Source organism: Balaenoptera acutorostrata, chromosome 7 (assembly GCF_949987535.1).
Source record: "Balaenoptera acutorostrata chromosome 7, mBalAcu1.1, whole genome shotgun sequence".
NCBI lineage: Eukaryota > Metazoa > Chordata > Mammalia > Artiodactyla > Balaenopteridae > Balaenoptera > Balaenoptera acutorostrata.
Window position 1 is genome coordinate 60,943,226 of NC_080070.1, and position 24,076 is coordinate 60,967,301.

General features: G+C 40.0%; 1 protein-coding gene across 5 annotated transcripts in view; it reads left to right on the forward strand.

Moving 5' to 3' along the window:
- The window catches only part of DYNC1I1 (dynein cytoplasmic 1 intermediate chain 1), a 336,428-nt gene that overhangs the window by 186,738 nt on the left and 125,614 nt on the right, over nucleotides 1–24,076 (forward strand). For all 5 annotated transcript variants that reach the window (XM_057550171.1, XM_057550173.1, XM_057550172.1 and 2 more), the window contains 3 exons: nucleotides 12,187–12,276; nucleotides 18,508–18,670; nucleotides 20,671–20,770. In XM_057550171.1, coding sequence (XP_057406154.1) covers nucleotides 12,187–12,276; nucleotides 18,508–18,670; nucleotides 20,671–20,770 — 353 coding nt within the window. The remainder of the gene's footprint in view (nucleotides 1–12,186; nucleotides 12,277–18,507; nucleotides 18,671–20,670; nucleotides 20,771–24,076) is intronic.

Consider the following 24,076-nt stretch of genomic DNA (forward strand, 5'->3'; position numbering starts at 1 on the left):
TCGAACCCGTGTCCCCTGCAGTGGAAGCACAGAGTCTTAACCACTGGACCACCAGGGAAGTCCCCATGCTTTATTTATTGATTCTTTTCAAGTTCCATATGGGGAGCCAGGACAGCTTTGGTTCCATTGTTAGTATGACACCCAATCCAATGGAGGAGAGGAATCCACTTCCCTGATGGTTAGAGTGACCACGTGTCCTGTTTTGGCGAGAACAGTCACACAGTGCAGTATAACAGAGGAGTCCACTTCCTTGTGGTAGGGGTGACCACACATCCTGGATTGCCCAGACTGTCCTCGTTTATACCTGCCAGTCCTGCTTAAATAGTAATTGTACCTCCATTCCCTCTGAGAAGTATCCCAATTTGGACAGTAGATGTTATGATCACTCTACTGATAGTCCAAAGAGAAATACTGAGATTTAGTCTCATTGGTCACTGCCTCAGATACAAAGTGTTCCCCTAAATCTTAAGAAGGATTTGCTTAGCTGAGAGTGGGGAGGGATGGGTCCACCAAAGAAGAATAGAGAGACTGTTAGTCAAAGATGTGACTCGGTGGATTCTGGGTGGTCAAAGCCACAATACGCATTACAGTTCCCTTTTCTTCCTTTATACTGTTTGGTATGATTTAGCAGCAAGTTAAGGAAGTTTGGGAGTTGGAAAACATGAGTTTGAATCTTGACCCTATTCTTCTTGTAGCTCTAACCTTGTTGATCATCTTCTTTTCTAAGCCTCATATATGGAGAGAACTGATTATGTCTGCCTCAGTGAGTTGTTAGGAGTATTCAATAGGCTAATGGAATAAAACCTTTACCACAAAGCTTGGCATATATGGTTCAGTGAATTGTTAACTGTTGTTTTTCCATGATGCCTAGAACAGATCTGAGCATACATTAGGTGGTGAGCAAATACCTAGGGACCAGTGATGAGGACACCAAACAAAGTAAAGGACCACGAGCCTCACAGTGAGTGTAGGGAGTCGCTGGGTAAGTTTAGAGAAGAGTTGCGGGCAACGATGATGAGACCTAGTGATCAAGGAAAGGAGCCTTAGAATGTGAAATTGAGTGAAGAGATTTGTGATCCAGCTGAAACACTGGAGAAACCACTGAGAAAATGTGCTTTTTAGAACACTGGGGAAATGACATTATTAACATTTAAAACAGCCAAGGATATTTACTTAACATCCATATTGGGGCAAATAAATATGAATAATTAATGCATCCTAATCCCAAGAAACTCAGAATTTTGGACGGAGAAGAAAGCTCAGAAATGTACAGGGATGTGCTTTGCTTAAAATAAATACATATACATAAAGTAGAGCATGATAAATGTCATACTTTTAAACATGATAGTTCTTTGATTGGATATAGAAAGTTGTTAAGACAGACTCAAGTGCTATGAAGGGTTAAATGAGGAAGAAATCCCTTCCAACAAGGGTGAACAGGAGAGATTTGGGGAGCTGGGGGTTGTTAGAATAAGATCTTGAAGTGTAGATGGATTTTACATGCGGGGAAGATACAAAGGTATTCAAGGCCTTGAATATTTCAGGCAAAATCCTGCCCTTGTGCTTTTGTTTCCTCTACCTAGAATGCTTTCTCCAGCTATCCATATAGCTTGATCCCTGAGTTCCTTGAGTCTTTTTTTCAAATGCCACCTCTCAGTAAGGACCTCCCAGCTACCTATGTAAAATTGTGATACCCACCACCTCCCTGTGTTGCTTTTCTCTTTAGCGCTTGCAACTCTCTAACGTACTGTAGACTTTACTGGTTTATCTTGTCAATTTTCTGTCTCCACCACTAGAATGCAAGTGCCATGAAGACAGGAAGTTTTGTCTGTTTTGTTCACTGCTCTAATTCCAGCACCTGGAATAGTGCTTGACACATATTAAGTGCTCATATTTTGTAAAAGGAAGGGAGGGAAAGAGTCTGCCTGAGGGAGCGACATGAACCAAAGGACAGATAGAATGTGGTAGTTTGAGCAGCAATCACAGTGTCAGTGTCAGCTGACTGGAGTGTGTGTACTGACAGGGGTGAGAGGGGATTAACATGGTAGAGGCAGTTCAGCAGGAAACACATGTTGGAGTCAGACCCTGGAAGACTTGAAGACTAGGCCAAGGAATCCAGCTTTTATTCTGCATGTCATGGGAACTATCAAGGGCTTTCACTGGGAAATTTATATGAGCAGAGTTCTGTTTTAAGAGCATTAATCTGACAGTGTAGATTGTCATATACTGTCAAGGGTAGGCATAGAGAGCAGCTGGAGGTAAGAATGCTAGCTAGGAGACCTGTCAGTAAGCCACATAAACGACCATGGTGCCTTTACCAAAGAGAAGGAGGGAGAAAAATGGAGAGGACAGAGGCAGTTGTGCAAGTGAAGGGGATACAAAGAGGTAGAATTAACAAGATTTGATTCTCTTGTTCACAAAAAGAATGCAGAAACAGACTCACATAGAGAAGAGACTTGTGGTTGGGAGGGCGGGAGGGGGAGGGATGGACTGGGAGTTTGGGGTTAGTAGATGCAAACTATTAGGTATAGAATGATGGACAACGGGGTCCTATTGTGTAGCACAGGGAACCATATTCAATGGCCTGGGATAAACTATGATGGAAAAGAATATGAAAAAGAATGTGTGTGTGTGTGTGTGTGTGTGTGTATGTATAACTGAGTCACTTAGAGAACATGTAATAGTGGGATGACCTCTGTGTGCGGTGGTGGATGTGATGACTGCTTTGACATTAAATGTCAGAGTCGCCAGGCTTAACGATGAGAGGTACCATGTTTTCCTTACGAACAATTTCTTTACAAGCAAAATAACGTTTCTAAATGGGTTCTACTTATTTTACTCTGTTTTTACTAGCTAGCATAACACAGTAACCATTTTAGTACCTGGAGTCCTTGAGATTTACTTTTTTCTGGGACATATCTATAGTTGCTGCTGAAAGTTAGGTATGATGACATCTCTGTCCCTGTGACCCCAGTTTTCTTTTTCACAAGCCATGCTCCCACTGAGAGGAAGTGCAAAATTGCACATTTGAAGAAGTGATAGAGGAAACAAAGAGAAGGGTATGGGATTGTCCAAAATCAAAAGTAGGCAGCAAAAGGGACTTAAGTCTGGAAAAGAAAGCTAGGAGTCCCTTCTCCCTTTCCAAGCAGACAAGAATTGCATTTTCTAGTGTTTTGAATTATTGCCCAGAATGTCTGTGTGTGTGTGTGTGTGTGTGTGTGTGTGTGTGTGTGTGTGTGTGTGTGTGTGTATGCCTCTATACAAATAAAGCTAGGTATAGAATAGATATAGAGCCTGTGCCCTGTACAAGTCAAGGAGGCCCTATTAACATAGAATACAATGGGAGTGCTCTTTCTGGAGTTGTGCAATGATGGTTCTGCTTCCAAGGATGCAGAACAGAGGACTGATTTGAGGAGTGGCTTGGCTGTTTCGAAATCTCCCTCCCAGCTCCTGCACCATTAGAGATTAATTTATTGGGGTTACCATTCTCTAATCCATTAGTATGAATTAGTTCATTCAACTGATCATGGCTGAAGGCTCCATGACTTCCTGAGAAAGCTTAGGAGATGGGGACCTGAAAAATATAAAAGAATAAAGAGAGGAAAGATGCGGGGAGTGGTTTCTGGCAACAAACTTGGCCTATTTCATACACAGGTGAGCTAAGGACTGTTCTGCTCTGGGCAATGCTGGAGAATTAATTGAAGTCAGCTAGTGATTGGCCTTAAATGTTGAGATGCTCTAGGAAATAGGGAGCCATTGATGGTTTTTAAGGAGGAAAATTTATGGAAATAGAGATCAATCACATCTTCCCATCCCCAAACATCAAATGCTGAAGTTGCCCATGGGCTCCTGCCTGAACATCTCTAGAAGGGCATTCCCTTCCTGGTCTCTGTCCTTCCACGCAAGCTGACTAATCCACATCAACTCAATTCAGCACATACTTACTGCACACACATTATATATCAGCACAGTTACAAGTTTCAGAAGCAGCTGCTAAAAAGTACTATTCTCTGGCTTCCTCCTTGTTTTGAATATTTTCTTTCACTTCCTCCCATTTGCAATGCCTTGTGTGACATTCCATCAGGAAGTAAACTTTCCAAGTACTGTCACGTTAGCGCCTTAGGGGGGACTGATGTGGCCTAGAGTGTGAACAGGAGTGCTCTGTACGATGAGAAATGTATGTTTTCTTTACTCTGGCCAGATTTTTCTAGACCAGAAAGTGAAGGTTTTTTTAAATATTAGCATGTAGTATATTTAACAAAGTGCTTACTGAAAATCCCACAAAATATGTCTTTGCCGCATATTTTTAAAGTACAGAGGCGCTCACCTTGGTTTGTGTAAGCATTCAGTGGTGCATGCTATACTTTATTTTGGCCGCCGTGATACGTATCGGGAGGGTGCCTCTCTTTGGACTCCTGGTGGAATTGGCAAACTGTACATGAAGCTGGTCCAAGGAAAAGGTGACTTGAGTGAGTTCTGAACGGGAGCCCTCACTGTCTGCTGTACAAACACATGTCTACATTCACAGTCCGATTCATCACGCCTACTGGCAACTGAACCATGCTAAGCCAAGTTCTCATCATCTGTTTCTTGGGTTATGGCTGTAGCTTACCTTCTAACTGTCCCCCTCATTCCAGGCTCTCCCACTCCCCTCCAGCCTCCATATTCTTAAACAAAATCAGACCTTGTCTCTTGGATTTTTAAAAGCCTCCAGTTTCTCTGCAGGGCTGGATGGCAGCAATGATTTTCATCAAAGGTCAGACCGCCCCTTAGCTATATTAGAATATACATAAAGAGCTGGCTGGGAAGGAGATAAGTGAGGTTTCAAAAGTCATATTTAGCATCTCCAGTGTCTTGAATTCCTTTTGAAAATTTAAATAATATTTATGGATTAAATGAGATGTATGTTTATTAAAAAGGGGGATACTGATCTCCAGAAAGACGTCCAAACTTGTTCTGTCATTCAGGGTCCTACATGGTGTGGTTCACACTACCTTTCCAGAGCAATCACCCATCTTGCTATTGCTAGTGTTCGTACTTGACGTTGATGGTACTAACAAGCGTAGGTCTTTGAGGGACTTTTTGTCTGCTTCTGGAGATAAATGCAAAACCTAGTTTCAAGTGGTCTTGGCTGTGTTATCATAGAGATACAAGGGGGAACAGTGGAAGGGGTCAATGTGTGGAACAATGGAAGGGGTCAACAAATCTTCTTGGGAGGAAGTGTTAAAGCTCCAGAGATGCATCACAAAGAGTTAGTAATAATCACCTCCTGGACATTGGAGGGAAGACCAAGACAGGCAGAAAAAAATAATGCACATTGCCTTTGAGGCATGTACCTACTGGGATTTTGGGTGACTGTGCATTGTCCAAAATGCAGACTGAGGTAGAAGAGACAAGAAGTTATGGGGTTTTATACTGAAATTTATAGGAAACTACAGAATTGTTTTTGGTGGAGAGAGGATAAACAGATGTATTTTTTAAATAAAAATGAAACTACTAGAGATACAGAGCAAGACTGGTAGTAGTAGAAAGAACAGTCAAAAGGCTATCGTAATACTCCAGGAGAGAGATGGCAATGGCCTGGATGAGGGCAGTGCAGAAAAGACAGAGGTGGATTTAAGACAGATTTTGGAGGAGGAATTGAAAGGACTTAGAGACCCCGTACGCTCTGATGGAAAAGATGAATTAAAGGTGGTACTGTGATATCCAACTGTGAACCCGTGTGTAAGGTGGTACCGTTAGGTGGGATGGAGAATGTAGTCAAAGGAGCAGATCTCAGCGGAAGGTGGGAGTTCTGCTTTGAACATGTCGAGTGTGAGGTGCCTGGGGGACATTCATGTTGGAATGTACAATACAGAATCTGGAGCCTAGAAGGGATATCTTGGCAGGAGACATCCATTTGTGGGTGATGATGGAAGACAAATGTAAATATTATCCAGAGTGGCATTTGATATGAGAAAAGATGAAGCCGAAGACAAATATAAATATTATCCAGAGTGGCATTTGATATGAGAAAAGATGAAGCCGAAGACAGAACTGCAAAGAATATCTTCATTAAGGTGAATTATTTTTTAAATCGAAAATAAATTTTAATTTGAGAGATTAACTCTGTTTTTCTATAGAAAAATTTTAAATATGTTATAAAAAGAATCCCTATCTGAAATAGCCATACATAGACTTATATAAAAGTGACTAGGGCATTTGCTCTTAAGTTAAGGGCAATACATCTAAAACACAAAAAAACAAAAAACGAGCTTTTGTTATCTCGCCAAGTCTGTTCACCAACAGTATCACAGTAGTAAGTTTGATTTAGAATTGACTCTGTGTTCTTGCCATCCCTTTTATCTTTTGGAAGCTAGTGTTCTATTCATTTCTAAGCCACTAATTATTTTATCAGTTTCAACATTCACAATTTTTCACGTTAGAATTGATGTATGTTATAGTTTAATTAGCAGTAATCAGAGTTCTTAGTGGTACATAAAGTAATTGTGTATCTTACAGTCTTTGGCCTGTTCGATTCGAAGTCATATGGTAATTGCTTTGTTCTTGCCCCTTTCGAGAAGGATGGAGTGAAATGGCCCACTCTGCTCCCTGCTTTCCTTCTCCCCCTGACCTGACTTAGCGGTCCTCCATGAGGCCACAGGCCCCTTGTGAAAAGCCAGGAGCAGGGTGTCAAGGGCTCAGGCCAGGCACTCAAACCCTCTTATCCTGGGGTTTTGCAGGCCCTGAGAGAGCCGGGGAAAGCAAGAACCCACTGACCTCATAAAACCCAAGCCCTTCTCTTCACAGAGGGCCGCTCCATGTCACTCAGGATTCTGGTTGCAAGCAGCAGGCACCGAGTCCAATGGGATTTATTGGAAGGAAATCTGGTGCTGACACCACCTCTAGTGAGATTTATTGGAAGGAAATCTGGTACTCACAGAATCAACAGGAGGCAGAAGGAACACGTTTGGAAAAGGGCAAGACCAAGGGAACCCAGACCCTGGAGCTCTGGAGTAGTCTGGCCAGGATGTCAGACACCGCTGCATGTTGCCCCTCGTTAATCCTAACTGTCCCCTCAGCTTTGCCTCCTGGCTCCAGAGACAAAGCCCCTGTTACGAGCAAAGCCCCTGTTAGGACAGTGCCCAGATCCTGCCTGTGTCCTGGTCACCAGGAAATGGAGAGCAGGAAAATGTCTCCCCAGGGCGTCAGGAGAATAAAGTAGGGTCCAGCAAGGCGCCAATACAACAGTAGTGCAAGGGGATTCCCGCCTCCCCAGACAGAAAGGGGTTTTGATGTTGTATTGCCAACAGTGACGGACGGTCCCCTTCACTTCCTTTCCAAAGACTCAAATTTGTGAGGCCATCACAGCAGCCCAACACTCAGAGGACTGTGGCGTATTCAAATTGGTGACATTGACTTCATTCTCATCCACCAGCTGCTGGAGGAAACTAACCTTTTGGGAGCTCATGTAAGGGGTGAGGCCTTGTGCTAAGTGTGTTATGTGTAATTGCTGCCAAACATGCAATTACTTGTGTTTAGACCTTGAGAAAATCTTAAGGAAGGAAGACAGTGATGAGCAAACTTTTTTCTAACTAGAGAGAAAGAAGGCAACAACGGCAGACGGTAGAATTTGGGTGCTAAATAAAATAATTTCTAAAAGATGCTATTGTTTGAAATTAGCCCCTTGGGCTAACAGGCAATTAACTTCTGCCAGTAGTTTAATTTCTCATGTGTACCTGGTACAGGAAACTGTACATGGGTGGTAATTTTTTTCCCTCCAATCTCAGAGGAAATGTAACCGGGTATAAACTAGTAGCACAACTCATATATCAGTAGTCTGTAGCGGTTCTGCATAAATCCTTTTCTTTAAAGTTATTTAACTGTTCTGAAAATGGTTTCAACAGAAGTAATTCCAATTGCACCAGAAAGGAAACCAGAGTCTTAAAGAAAAATATACTCTCTTTGCTGAGCAAGGCAAACATATCAGTATGCAGAGAAACAAACCAGTCTCTTGTGTTTTATTTCCTTAACAAATCCACTGAAACACTCACTTTCTGTCTTTAAAAGGGTGATAGACAAAGAATTCTGTGGCCACTAAAAATTAATGCCTACAACTGGTTTGTAACTACCTTAAAAAGGCAGGTACTGTTTTTTAAATTCATTTCTCTTTTATTCACAGTATCTCATTATGGGACTTTGCACATATTATAAGAACTCATTTAAGAACTCATTGAAAACATACTCTCTGGGGAAGTATTTTCTATTTAAAGAATTAGATAACCTGCTATTTCCCCACCTACTTCAAAAAATAAACTAACATACTTCTATCACAATCTAGCCCTTTTTATAGCCAGGCCCTTATAGAATAATATATTTCCTAAAAGCTCTAAGTGGCACTGTCTGTCATGACGTTGCTTTTGATTCTTCCAGGATTTTTTAAAACAAAAATCCTTATAGCTGCGAAAGGTGAGAACTTGATACTATTTAAAGCTGACTAGCCAAAGTCATTTGGTGAAACTGACTTGGTTTTAAGAACTAAAAAATGTGAATGTACAAACTAGGTGGTTCTAATAAAAGCACAATTGTTTTCCGTAGTCAAAGGAGCTGATAATAAAGTAATTTAGACCTTGACCTATTCCACCCTTTGGGTCTATGGAGTGAGATGGAAGAATCTATTTGTTGTTAGTTTTACTTCCCCAAGATCTTCCAGTGGCTCACGCCTTAACTCCTTGAAGTTTTTGCTCAGTGTGGCCCTTCCTGACCACTCTATTTAAAATTTCACCTCTTCCTCCCCTTATCAGCATGCCAAATGTCCCTTTTCAGCTTTCTCTGTCCCCATCCCACTTACCTGACACAGTGTATGTTTTGTTTATTTATTTGTTTGCAGTTTCTCTCCCCTAACTCGTGGAAGCTCCGTGACATGAGCACAGAATTTATTTTTTTGTCTGTCTTGTTCCCTGTCCTGTGCCTGGCACCTAGCACATAGTAAGTGCTCAGTAAATATTTTCTGACATACAAGCTAAGGCAACATTTGTTTGACGGTTTCTCTGGATGGATGTTTGCAACTCTTCCTGGTGGTTTAAAAAGCCATTTCACATCAATACTTTTGTTTATTCTCACAATAAATTTGTGTTTTAAGACCGGGTTATTATCCCAATTCAGCAGATGAGGAAAAAGGCCTCAGAGAGTTTCTACGAACTATGTAAAGTCAGGGGCTGGCAAGTGGTAGACTCCAGCCTTGAACTCAGACCAATTACTTCCCTTGAAATGCTGCTCCCACCCAAGCTGCAAATCTGTCTGGCTGAAGGAATACAGCAATGCTTTGTAGTAAATGTTGCGGGTCAGGTCTCAGGAGAGTGTATTCCACAAAGTAAACAAGAATAGAGTGTGGATGTAGCATATATAGTTTTGATAAATAAAGCAACCCATCTGTTTAGCTCTCAAGGGTGTGAAACCTAACTTCTCCTCAGCTGAGTGTTACATGCGCTGACCTCCGGGAATTGGGAGAGCGAACCATGCGATGTCCACCTCTGAGAGCCTCCACACACCCCTCCTTACCCTGCACCTGAGCAGCGCACCTGCTGTGCTTCAGGCTTTTCTCCACGGCATTTCTATTTCATGACAGCTGTGGGTAGGGAGGTAGTGTGCGTAATGGTTAAAGATCAGGTCAGATCAAAACATGCAGAACCAGACAAAACTTGAAGCTCAACATGGTTGGGAGTTTCTTTGGGGGAAATTACTCTGTCTCCTCATCTATAAAATTAGGTTGGTAGTACCAAGTTCGGATAAATAAATTAGATGATACAAGTAAAGCATTCATCACTGCTTTAGTTGTTATTATTGTATATCTCATTATCTCTTCTACTAGATTATAAGGTCATAGAAGGTAAGGCACGCTACTGGCTTTATTAGTTTGCTAGGGCTGCCATAACAATGTCCTATAAACTGGGCAGTTTAAACTGTAGAAATTGAACGTCTCACAGTTCTGGAAGCTAGAATTCCAAGATCAAGATGTTGGCAGGGTTGGTTCCTTCTGAGGGCTATGAGGAAGGATCTGTTCTGTGTCTCTGGTGGTTTACTGGCAAGCCTTGGTACTTCTCAGCTTGTAGAAGCATCCCCCAGTCTTGGCCTTCATCTTCAATGGCATTCTCCCTGCATGTGAATCTGTGTTTAAATCTCCCCTTTTTATTAAGACACTAGTCATGCTGGACTTGGTGCCCGCACTACTCCAGCATGCCCTCATCTTAACTAACTGTATCTGCAATGAGACTGTTTCCAAATAAGGTCACATTCTGAGGTACTGGGGGTTAGGATTTCAACATACAAATTTGGGGAGGGGGACACAGTTCAACCCATAATGTGGGCTTTGGCACCTTTGCATTTGTTGTATTTACTTGTATTTAGTAAGTGCCAAGGAACGGCTGCTGAATCCATTGGATTTAAATACTTGTCTCTAGAAGGTTCAGAGATGGAGCTACTTCCCAGCAGATTAGTGGCCTTTTGAAAATTGCCTCTCCATCCAAGGTTTACCAGAAGAGGAAACTTCCCTCCCGCTAGTGCGTCACTGGGCTTTGTGTTAGGTCTTTGGGTCAGGAAGATACATCATGTCGAGGTGAATATTTTGTTCAGGACCTTCCAAGCTGGTTTTTAATGGGCAGATAGCAGTAATATCTTTATATATAAAGATTTAGATGTGTTATTTATAATTTAACATGTTAAAGGTCTATTTGTCTAAAGATCTGGGTAACAGTGTACTTTTCAAAATTTTAAGTGCACATTTTTGTCTCACAGGTATGTGTTAGTAATAATGTGTTAGTAATAACTGTGTTAATGTGTTAATAATAAATGACAGTTTTCCTCAAAAGTGTTTTACATTCTTTCCAATATGTGTTTAGTGTGATTATAAAGTAATGATGTTGGTTCCACAATCTACACACATGCATATAGATTACTGTATTTCAGTATCTAAACTGCAGTACTATACTTTACATATCCATATTTTTTAAATGGATATTCCTTCTGCAAATCACTTGCTTAATATAATCAAGAACTTTTAGAGTTGCTTTTCAGGCTACACATATTTGTTTGGGCATTTAAATATGCATATATAATGCATTCTCTAAGTGGTTAGAGCTGAAATTTTGAGTTACTATAAATCTCAGGATTTATTGTGATGGAAATGGGACTCTCCATAGAGCTTTGGATCTTATAGAATGTCTGTAAATATCAATATTTGTTGAATGAAAGAATATATGAATGAATGATGGGGGTGGAGGAAGTGAAGTAATTTCTTTTAAACTCCATTTGAGCCAATGAAATCAATATAATACTTGAGTGAAGGTAATATATTTAAAAACCATGGAAGCAAGTTTTAATTTTTTATACTGTTTTATTCCTGTAAGTTGGATTTTCTTGTGACACTTTGTCTTGCCCCTCTATCCTCTACACCGTGACTGATGATTTCAAGCACTCTGCACTGAAAGGGACCTCCAAGAAAGGCAGTTTGGGAAGAGAGAGAGAGAGTGGGAGCACATTTGCGTAGGGCAGGAAGGGCACTGTAACATCTGGCGGTGGTGGCCGACTGGTACCGTTTGTTAGTGCTCATTAAATTCACATTAATGCATGAACTGCTCTGAATGTGTAAATGCCATTTCAGGTTGGTTGCATTCTCCCAGGCCAATGGCAATGACTTTTGGGGCCCTACCCCAGGTTGTTTACTTGCCAATGGCATTTGACCTGGGGTCAGACCTGTATTTAACCCTTTCCTGTAGGTCAAAACCAAATTAATTTGGTGAGAATGAAATTGGAAATGAGTCGTCTGTACAGCAGGTGTCCCCTGTGGAGAATGTGCTACAGGTGGAAACATTTTAAGATCTGTTCCTGGCCCATCTCCGAAGAAGCTTCAGAGGTCAGAGAGGCAATTCCAAGACATCCCATGTGGTGAGGGCCTGGAGATGGATGTAGCAGGTGCCGACTCGGGGCGGTTTTCTCAGAAGCGTGGGGGACTTTCAAAGAGGCCCTTTTTGGAGATAATGTATTCATATATTCATAAACGTATATCTCGGGCATTCATCGTGGACTGATTTACTTAGAAGCCGCCCTAAATGATTGGAACTTTACCCTCTGCCCCTACCTCCCACCATCAGCCAGACACTTTGATTTGAAGGAAAGAATATAATGCATTTTTCTCTTTCTTTTTTCTAGAGGATGAGGATGATGAGGAAATGGTAGAACCTAAAGCTGGCCAGGATTCAGAACTGGAAAATCAAGACAAAAAACAGGAGGTGAAGGAAGGTATGGTGTGGGAGCTAAATTGAGTCATCATTTTATTGCTGTCTTTTTAACCAACATAAAGGACTATAGAGGTAAGTAAAAATTAAACGTATACCTCCTGAGTGGAAGGTTTTCTGTGACTGATCAGTACATTACATTTAGCAACATAAACTGTAATCCTTTATTTTTTTGACTGACAGAAACAAATAAAATACGAACCATCCACAAGTCCAGCAACAAGTCCAGTCACATTTCCAGTAAAATTATTACTAAATAGCAGTAAAATAAGACACTTGTTATCAATTGACGTGTTATCTAGTTCACGCCATCACATATTCCCAATGATAACAGTAAAGGAAAGGAGCAGGTATAATTATTATGTCAATAAATTCTGAGGTTTATTCGTGTGATCTACAGAGAAACATTAACCGTGATCATCACTATTAACTATACTATGAAAAGTTTCCCTCCACACTCTGCCCATATCAGAAGGAGCAGCCTTTACATGCTCCAGTGAGAACAATGACTAGTATTTATTAGGGGCTGACTAGGTACTTGGCTCTCTCCTTAACACTCCAGAGATATTATGTACCCTTCGCAACATCCTTTTGAAGCAGATACTATTATTTTCCCTATTTTATAGATAGAGAAAAAGGAAAAGAGAGGTTTAAAAATGTACCCCTGGATACATGATGTGTAAGTACACGATCCAGGATTCGGAGTTGACTCCAAAGCCTATACACTTGCCCACAAAGCCATCCTCCTGTAATAGCACTGGATTTCAAAAAACAAGAAAGCAATAATGAAAAAAGAAAAGAAAGGGGAAGGCAAGAAATACTATAGCTGATGTTTCCCTAAAAATCTAAGTTTGTGTCCCTGTGAGATTTTCAGCCTATGGAGAAGAAGAGAATTTTGAGATTGTCATTCTTATTGAGAAATGGAGTGTCCATGAGAATGGAGTGTAGATTAAAAAGATTCTTCCATATTTCCTACTAAATGTCCCGAGTTTAGAGCAACCTAAGTCTAATTAGAATTTCATTTGAGTTTTAAATTTTCAGTTTGCCCGCGGCTCTGGCGAAGTGCGTGGCACATGGTTGTCCCTGGGGACTTTGTAGGAGTGGGTATGTACTGGCCATAGGGACTCACTTCAACCTGCCCAGGCATTGAGTGAGGTGGGTTACTGTCAAGTTCTAGGGTACGGCTGTAGGCAGGCAGTAGATTCAGCATCTTTAACAGTGGCCTCCGCAGAAGGCACAAGTTACTCTTTCTGAGAGATTCTAAAAGGATTTGATTGAAGCAAGTTCACATTTAAACCTCCTACTAAGAACATGTATATATTTAAGCTGGTGAATAGAATATCATGAACACAGGTGTAGCAAGAGACAAAATAAGTCAAAGTTTACTAAAATACCCTCACCCTCTTTTCTTTTTTTGCAAAATATCCTTAAGATGTACTGGGTGATAAGGAGCCAGGGTGTATTTTGTGTGTCTTGGCATGGATTCCCTCCTGCCCCCCCAGCCCCAATCTCCAAATTCTCTTCTCTGGCAAAGCATTGCAACCTCCTTCTTAAGTTCTGAGCAAAAACACCCTCCAGTTTCAACTCTCACTCATGCTTCATGGACTTGATTAAAGTCCTGTTAAAAGTCCAAAAGAAGTTTGAAAGTGCATTTCCTGTTACTGCCGCGCCGTGCATCTTAAGTCTCTATTAATGGCTTTTCTGCAAATTAGCACATAATGGGTTAAAAGCATGTTTATGTTGGCATCAAACTCTCTCTCTGGCTATTTTTTTTTTTTAAAGCAAGACAGTATTTTGCAAACTTTTTAAAGAATCTCTAGCAGATACAATCGTGGCGCCGTTCATACAGCTGCATGGTAGTCAGGGCTGTGTCAGCACTTCCATAGGAACCCTGAGTTTCAGGGATTTATTACTTAGCCATAAACATTTGCTCTGGGCTGAAATTTGACATACACAGTTTCAAACCAGGGAACACATTTTTGAGAAATCTGGCCTTTTTTGGAGTTAAAAAAAAAAAAAAAAAAGTGCTGAGGGGGAGATGGGAAAAAAGTCAGTGCTCACTAGCTTTTGACATTTTTGCCCATGTGACATCAAAAATGCATTAAACAGTAAAGAAATATGGGTTTGATTTATTACTCTTCACACTCTTTTTTCCACAACAGAGTAGGGAAAACAGCAGGTAGCTTTTAGCTTTTAATCAAATTTTAGGAAATTTCTATATGTGAGTGTCCTAGTATTTTCATGTTTAGAGATTTAAAGCAACAGAATCGGAAACGTGACTCTTGTAAATGCACATTAACTCATAAACCTCACATTAACTTCAGAAAAGGACATCATTCTTTATTAGTTTAGTTTGGTTTTCTTGCTCTTGTTTTTGAACTGATTTCACTGTAAAATTCAGTAAGAGCTACTGTCCCTATTTAATCTGATTTAATATTTAAGTTTTGTGGGTTTACTTATTTATTTTTTAATCTTTTTGATATATTCTTGAAAAATATTTAAAAGATATAATTTTTATATTGAAATTTAAAGCTACATCATTGAAACAAGGCAAGACATTTCTGAAATGGATATTTTAAAAATTACTTTTGACCTAAAAATGAGATTGTAAAATACTCAATATAAATTGTGGATTCCATTATGGATTTTACATTTTTACAGAGAAAAAAAATCCAGGAACTCTAGAAATCAAAAGATACAGTGTCTAGTAAACAGAGTAAATCAAAAAGAAACTGAAAAGGTACACATTCAGGTCAATAAGAAAACTTAAGAAAGCATAGCAAATAGGATAGAATCAACATGAGAGACACATAAAAAAGTATTTTCATGTACAATACCAAGACAAATTAACATTTCTATAATAAAAAGAATTAAAAGTAGACCCTAAAATAAAATTCATACTAGGTTTTAATTTTGCAGGCCATGAATTCATAGAATTAGGCAGTTCTCTAAACTTTGAGTTTCATGACTCTAGTACATTGTTTTCATACTTCTTATTCAAGCTAAATATAACCGTTCAGGTAAATTTTGCTAAGTTTGAAAATTGTGCTGTCATTGGCTCATATGTAAGTCATATCCATGTGTACTACTTTTCCTGAAGAATCTTTCTTTCTTAAAAAGAGTCACTTTAAATGCATAAAATATTGTTAGCTCTTGGCAGAAATACTCCATGTTGCAAAAACAAACAACAAACCTCCTATAATAGCAATTTCTGCTTAACTCGTAAGAAAAATCAAACATTATCATTGCCCTTGTTTTGCTCTGTTACGCCTGTTGCTATTAAATTACTTCCTACCTTTTTATGCAGAGAAGATGTTGAAAATAACTCTTTAGGTTCCAGGGATAGGGAAAAGCTGAAGAAAGAGAGATTTCAGGGAGAATTTGGGGTCTATCCTGGAGTAATACAATTCTGATTTTAATTGTTTATGCTTATATTTTAAATTTTGTGGACTCCATTAATCAACTAATTTTTTTTTTTTTATGAAATATGATGTCTGGAGAGGTTTTACCTCCAAATACAGATTTTGGTTGTGGTTCCTGGATGCTCTATTATGTTTTCATTACATTGTAATAACACATCAATTTAAAGACTTTTAAATATGAGAGGTTTGGGGTTTTAGCGAAAATAACTATGGCTCTGTTTAACTGCTAAGTTGAATATTGTTTATGACTTTTAAAAAGTACTCATCTGCACATGCATCTTATTATTTTGTGCTAACAAATCATGTCATTTGATCCCTGTTAGACATCAAAGCTTAATATAAAATATGTTCTTTGTTTTGCTTCAGTAGCAATTTAATTTCAAGCCAAATATTGTATTGCCAAACATAATATCTGGAGACGCTACTGCTTCACTTACCTGAACTTGGCCTCTGCAAATACACTTTGATCAGCCATTTATGTTTCTCTTAGAGGAGAAGTTGTATGTCTTGAAAGCTGAGATCAAAATGACAGTAAGCTACAGGGAAGAAAAAAATTACAGAAAATTACACAGGAACTGTTTTTTATTCAAGGTAATGGACCTGTAAGGAAATATACAGGTGGAATACAAGTAGCTCAAAAAGATAAACAGAGAATAGAATAGATATTTTTTAAATGTAAAAACAGGAATAAAGGGAAAAAATTCCTATTTCTCTTCTTAATTTCAAGTGTGTCTCAAGTCATCCATCAGCAGTGACAAAAGCTGAATGAAGCTTTTAAAATAAGACATTCTTCTTGGCCCTGTAGCATCCTTGTTTAGTGAAGTTTATTTATTTGTATAACAGTACTGACCAAAACAAAAGGACCCTAGGGTTTTCCCCTTTACCTAGTTACATTTAGTAGTTTTACTGTTTTCTTGAACTTATATCAGGGTGAAAAAATTCAAATGCCTCATTTATGGGTGTTTTAGAAAGTAGACAAATTATATATAACTGCTAATTATTGAATGCTGAACTATTTGCCAGTATATTTAAGTCTTAAACCAGACTTAAAGTTTAGGTGTCATTGCCTCATTTTATGGATAACACTGCGGCTTAGAGAGCTTTCATTGATTAAAAAATCCAAGCTAGCAAATGGCAGAGTAACTCTTGGATTCCAGGCTGGTTTTGTAGAGTTCTTGTTGTTTACAGTTTACACATTGCCCACTTCACCATTTCTCAAACTACTGTCTGTGCAGCATTGCTCAGCAGATGTGGATGGAGGTTTTTGCAGAGTCCCAATACACATGGGCACATTTAGGGCTCTGGAGACTTCAGCAACAAAGAAATATTTCCGGCTGTATTTAGGGCTGCTAGAAGCACCGGGGTGAGCTGTATTTGGAGATAATCTTCTGCTGTAGTGGATGAATCATGTTTTTCCATTTCTCAAGGTGTGAATCAACTACGTCATAATCATTCTAATTTCTTGTACAAATACAGACCCTGGAGTCTTTCCAGACCCCGCTGCCTTTCAGTCTGGGGCAGGGGAGGGGAGGCCAGAAGGGGGGAGACATTATGAACATTAAAAGCTTGAGATCTACTTCCATGGTTCTGCAGGAGGGCTTCTTGACGGTTCAGATTTCTCAAGGCAGTGGCTTCAAGATACCATTAATCAAATCAAATAACACTTTTCCATAAAACATTATGCTATAGGTGGCTGTACCTAAATGAGTCCTCTGACCACGTGGCCAGGTAGAAATCGGTCCTGGTTATGAGGATGGTTGTGGAAGTGTTTGGGAAATCCTGTGGGTGAGTCATTCCACCAGGGACCCCTATGGTTTTAATGCACTACCCTCCTCTTGTAGTTTAAACTCCAGGAGCTTCTGGTCCTACTGCAAGAGTAATTGATCAAACATTTATTGAAGTCTCTCTGCACGAAAGTTGAACTGGGGTTCCTGAAGAACCACAAAGGTTCAGCTGACAGTTTCTGCCCTTGGGGATTTCTCATTCTGGGGGAGTTCCTAATCCTTCCTCTATAGTTTTATGTAAACCCTGCTACTGAAGGAACAGTTTATATAACCTAATCGTGACTCTGAGGTGAGCTGACTTTCAGACACTATGACATATTGCTAGTTATTTAATCTCTCTTTGCCTTATTTTGTATCTTCAAATTTAGTCTTATAAGATTAATCATGCTGGAAAAGTAAGGCATAATAACAATTATGAGGTGTCTTATAGCATTTATTTGTTCCATGTGTTTGTTTAAAAGCAGAAGATATCTTGGGTAAAGGGGGGTTTGGAAGGACACGTTTCAGTTTTTGAGGAGAATCTATATAACGATCAATCAGCCTTATCAAGTAACTATCTAAAATAAAATGAATTTATCAGTAGAAAGAGGAAAGGTGCTATCTGGATCATATTATAGATAGTTCTTAATTATTTAGTATGCGCAGCTTTACAATCTAATATACATGCTTTTATAGATTTCTCTATTATGTACTATTTGAGCTGTTTTTCAAGTTCAGTTCTAAAGAAAATAACGTTCAGAACTCATTGTTAAAACACACCAATCATTTTCATTTGTAATATTTTTCAACTCTTCAAATAGTAATTAGTCCAGATATGAAATCTTTTTGTAAAATTGTCAGTGAAGACATCTGCAAAAACCTTTGGTGTGACTTTAAGAGTAATTTAGAATTAATATTAACAGTGGTTTATTTCACTGTGTCTTATCACTCTTTTGATAAGCAATGTCTTTCAAGAGTTGGATTCCTCTTGAAATGTTTTAATTATCCCTTTTTATTTTTCTTTCCCAACAATCTCTTTTACATAAATAGCTCCTCCAAGGGAGCTGACAGAGGAAGAAAAACAGCAGATCCTTCACTCAGAGGAATTTCTCATCTTTTTTGATCGGACAATACGGGTAATTGAAAGAGCGCTGGCAGAAGACTCCGATATCTTCTTTGACTATAGTGGTCGAGAGTTAGAGGAAAAAGATGGGTTAGTTTCTTGTGTGCATTTAAAAAAATACTGTGATAAGTTATCTGTTGATTCTAAATTCACTTATGTTTCGAGTAGGCAAGTTCCAAGCCTAACAAATCAGAGGAGTATGAAATTCCAGAGCTGATCTTGCTGAACAGCTTTGACTAAGGGCTTTGGTTATGACTTCTGGCTTAGAGTTTCCTTGTAATTATCATGTGCTTCCATGAAATGCTTTTGAACTTGATATCTGGGGAACAGTCCAGGTGATAGAGACTGGCAGAGTCATGTACATTGTCCTCTGAGAAAACATAAGCAGCAAAAGGAGATTTGTGTTATATCCAGTAGATCTATTTTTGATGTCTAAGCAAACAGGAAGCCGAAGAAAATAAACATGAGATATGGGAGACCTTAACTGATGTGGGAGACAGCAAACAGAGACTGGGAACTCTTTCCTCTTTTGATGCCATAAGATGATGTGTATATGCCTTTTAGGAAATACAAGTGCCATTTACTTTTAACTAACCATTAGAAGTAAATGGCCCCAAATGACTTTCCCTGTGACTGCAACATATGTATTATATTCGGCAGGGGCTGTCAGCCATCTTCATGTGGATCATTGGAGGCACTTTATGAGCTTTGTGAGAGATATAGCTGGTTTTTAGCCACCAATTTCTTTTGGCCAAGAACAATATGAAAAGATGAGATTACCTGCCTTTTTCATTAGACCTGACATTGTACTACTTCTAAAATTCAAATACATTGTCAAAGGCCAACCTATCATCATTGAAGATGCTCAAGGCAATGTAACAGTGGCTCTGAAAACAGTTTCAAAAGGGAGTTCTAAAAGTGTTCTAAACAGTTGACAGCGTCGTTAGACTACATCAAAGAGAATAATATTTTGAATATATGTGTTATATTTGTTTTCTTTTAAAAAGCCATTACTCTATGGCTCAGTTAGTTTTCTGAGTCCTCTTTCCCTCTGGGTGCCTGGCACAGTGTTATACTGGGTTCCTGGCAGATATTTGGGTGCATGTACCTCTTGCCTGAGTTTGCAATGGTGGAGCTGAGGAAAGCTTAGCAGGGGAAAAAAAAAAGTCATAATAAGTCAGCTGCTTGGAGCCCAAATACCTAATCTGAGGTCAAGTCACCCAGTCTGAACAAGAACTATATAGGACAAGTGATACAGGGTGCAAGGCAATGGAATGAAGCAAATGAACAGAAAAAAAAGGTGAGTGTGGAAGAATTCCTGAACTGAAGCCCAAGGAGTATAGGCAGCTTTTTATGCAGATCCCATAGCTGCTGACACAGAACAAGTATGACTCAATTTAAACACTCAGTCTTGTGGAGCAAATGCATGACCAGTGCAGAGTTCTTCAGAGGAGGTTTTGCAGCCAGTTGAATATCAGCCAAGTAAACACCAGCTAAAGTGTAATCCTCCTCCACCCAGATGCTATTTTGGTCTATATTAAATATCTAAGGTGTTTGGTGAATCCCTCACTCCCCAGCAGGCCTGTCTCACGGTGGAACTTTTCACTTGCTATTGAGCAAGGAGGCCAACTGCCACCTTCAATCAGAAATTACAGGTAAAGAGAAACATGCATATCATTTCTGGTCTAAGGCCAGATAAGGTGTTATTGATACCAAAGAATCTCCAAATGTGCTGTGTTTCCTTGACAGCTGGGAAATCTCTTGTAAACTCTGATTCAAGGCAGAGCTTATTAGGGGGAGGAGAATGCTTTAGAACTGCTCAAGATAGGAAGCTGAAACAAATTTGACATTTCACACCAGGCTTGGAACAACACGTGGAAACCTTTTCTGGGCCAGGTTAGAGAGAGCTTTGCAGAAAGGAGACCACCTTTCGTTCCTTTATGATCAGAGTTTGCTGTCTCAATTGATGCTTTGGCTTTAGAGCGTATTGTGTGCCAGGCTCTGGCCATTTCATTCTGTCAGTATGAGCACTAGAGACAAAGCCCCGTCTTGAAGCATCATATTTGTCTTTGATGTTTAAACCCTCCTAGGGATGTCCAGGCTGGAGCCAACCTTTCTTTCAATCGTCAGTTCTATGATGAGCATTGGTCCAAGCACCGAGTAGTCACTTGTATGGACTGGTCTCTCCAGGTAAGAACTGTTGCTGGGATGGGACAAACTGGACTTGTGTTCTCATGGCATTTGTATTTAAAGAAAAAATAAGAGACTGAGTAATATTCCATTGTATATATGTACCACATCTTCTTTATCCATTCGTCTGTTGATGGGCATTTAGGTTGCTTCCATGACCTGGCTAGTGTAAATAGTGCTGCAATGAACATTCGGGTGCATGTGTCTTTATGAATTACGGTTTTCTCAGGGTATATGCCCAGTAGTGGGATTGCTGGGTCATATGGTAATTCTATTTTTAGTTTTTTAAGGAACCTCCATATTGTTCTCCATAGTGGCTGTATCAATTTACATTCCCACCGACAGTGCAAGAGGTTTCCCTTTTCTCCACATTCTCTCCAGCATTTGTTGTTTGTAGATTTTCTGATGATGCCCATTCTAACAGGAGTGAGGTGATACCTCATTGTAGTTTTGATTTGCATTTCTCTAATAATTAGTGATGTTGAGCATCTTTTCATGTGCTTCGTGGCCGTCTGTATGTCTTCTTTGGAGAAATGTCTATTTAGGTCTTCTGCCCATTTTTGGATTGGGGTGTTTGTTTCTTTGATATTGAGCTGAATGAGCTGTTTATATATTTTGGAGATTAATCCTTTGTCCGTTGATTCATTTGCAAATATTTTCTCCCATTCTGAGGGTTGTCTTTTTGTCTTGTTTATGGTTTCCTTTGCTGTGCAAAAGCTTTGAAGTTTCATTAGGTCCCACTTGAGAGAATTGCTCCACTATTTTGGATGTGTTCACTAACCTGCACTTTTTTTCTGTGCCTGTTGGTTTTCTTTCTCATTTTACTGAAGTTTCAGTTTAAAATTTGCACTCTATTATTCATACATGTTGAGTACTTACTAGGTACCAGACAAGGAGGCAGGCCATTCTGTCCATGAAACTGCTCTCACTAAGGTCACCAATGATTTCCTACTTGTCAAATCCTGTGGATATTTTTAAGCCTTAATCTGCCCTGACCTCTCTTTGTCATCCAGCTTTGTTGACTTCCCCATACTTCTAAAAATATTATCCTTCCACTGAGTTCCACAACTCGACTCTCTTTCAGTTCTCGAACTCCTCCAAGACTTCTTTTTCCTCTCCTACCCTTGTGGTCCTCGTGGTCACGCCCTCAACCTTTACTCTTCTCGACATGCTCTCTGTGGGAGATCTCTTCCACTGCTATGGATTCAACCATCACGTGGGCAGCCTTTTTCTATCCCCCGCCCAATCTCCCTCCTGAATTCCACTTTACGCACCAGACAGATCCATTCAGGTGTCCCATAGAATCTCAAACTAATCACTAACTCATTATTTCCACACATCTGAAATCCTTTTTTGCCTCCTCTATTCTATGTTAAAGCCATCACAATATACCCAAGGAATTCCACTTTACACACCAGACAGATCCATTCAGGTGTCCCATAGAATCTCAAACTAATTACTAACTCATTATTTCCACACATCTGAAATCCTTTTTTGCCTCCTCTATTCTATGTTAAAGCCATCACAATATACCCAAGGACCTAAAGCAAAACTTTCGTCATTAACATTAGAAACTTTCTCTCCCTTATCTCCCAGACCCAGTCTGTCACCAAGACTGTCCATTTCGCCACTCATATATTCATCATCTTACACCTGTAGTATTGCTAACCTTCTTATGTTCTTTCTACATCCAAACTTGTCCACCTATAGTTTTCCCTCTAGACATCTAGCCAAATAATCTTTCTAAAAATGCAAATCTGATCACTTCACTCCCTGGATTAAAACTCCCTATTGCCTGCAAGAAAAAAAAAAAACCTAAACTCCCTAGTGTAGCGTTCATAGTGAAAGCAGGCAGATTTACCAAAAGCCAATTTAATGGCCAACTCAATTAGTGTATAATTTACCCAGCACTGAGTAGTCAAATAATGCACATAAAGGCACACAGCCTAATTGTGGTGAGGTCAGAATATGAACTCAGGTGGTCTGACTCCTGAGCTCACATTCTTGATGACCATGCTCCGTCCCCTCCTGTAATGACAATGACATAATAGCAATGAGGGAAATAGGAATGATAAGTACTGGGCATTTATACACAGCGCAGTTTCTGTTTTCTTATAGTCTGTGCATTTATTGGGAATAATTATCATGGCTAGCTTTTAATTTGTGTTTCTTATATGCTAAGCACTGTGCCAGCTGCTCTGGAGGCATTGTCTTATTTCACCCTCGTAACATCAAGTGAGGCAGCCACTGTTTCTATTTTAATTTTATAGCTGAAGAAATTGAGGCTCAGAGCAACTAAGTATCTTACTAACAGTCACTCAGCTAGGATGTGGTACATCAGGGCTTTGAACCCAAGTCTTTCAGCACTTCCAGGCATATGCCCTTTACCAGTGCCTCCCACAAAGGGCTTATGAATCTGGAACCAAAAGAGGTTCTAAGTGCTGAGTGACGTAGGGCCGAGAGCAAGTGCTTTCAGGATTCAGTGGAGGTTGCAGTCTGTCTCTGGTTGGACAGGGCATCTTAGAAGACTGGGATTAGACAAAGGGAGGGGAGAAGAGTGAGTTCTAGGCAGAGCAGTGAAGCAGATGATGTGAAGAGCCCCATTTAGTCGTGCTGGGAACAGGGACACTGAAGAGGAATGTAATCCCCTGCAACCAGACTGTCAACAGCCACAAAGTGGGCAAGTGTTCTGTCCCCTTGAATCTCTTTTTACGTCCAAACGAGAGAGCACGCAGGGCATGGTCATGCAGAGGCTGATACAGGCAGGGTGTGCCCAGCACTTCCCTCCAGTGTGTGGGTGGTCTGTGAGCACGCTCGGGTGTGTGTGCAGAAAGCAGATCCAAGGCTGAGGGAGCGCTTAGCTCGGCTTGTTCACTTGTTCACAGTCTGGAAATCACACAGGAACCTTATCTGACACATTCCTCAAAGGCAGGTTTCGCTGATAACTCTCTCTGAGGAGGCAGCGGGGAGGTCACCAGTGGGGCTGGTCCCTGCCTGGCCTCAGCATGTGCTGGGCCCTATTGCCCGTGGATAGGTTTGTTTCCACACAGGATCTTTCTGGTGTGTCATTTTTGTTGCAGGAAGTGAAACTGGAAAGGGCAGAAACTCCACCGTAGAGAGACTGCATCTGTTTTTCCCCATTTTTGTGTAACCTGCCATCTACACTGTGGGGAAGGGGTTTGCATTTCTGAAAACTGTATTTTCTTTGGAGCATAAGAAACAGGAATTAGAACCCTTAGTTCCTACATCATAACAATTTTGGGGTTCAGAGGACCAGGTTTACATACGTATGGAATGAAGAAACTT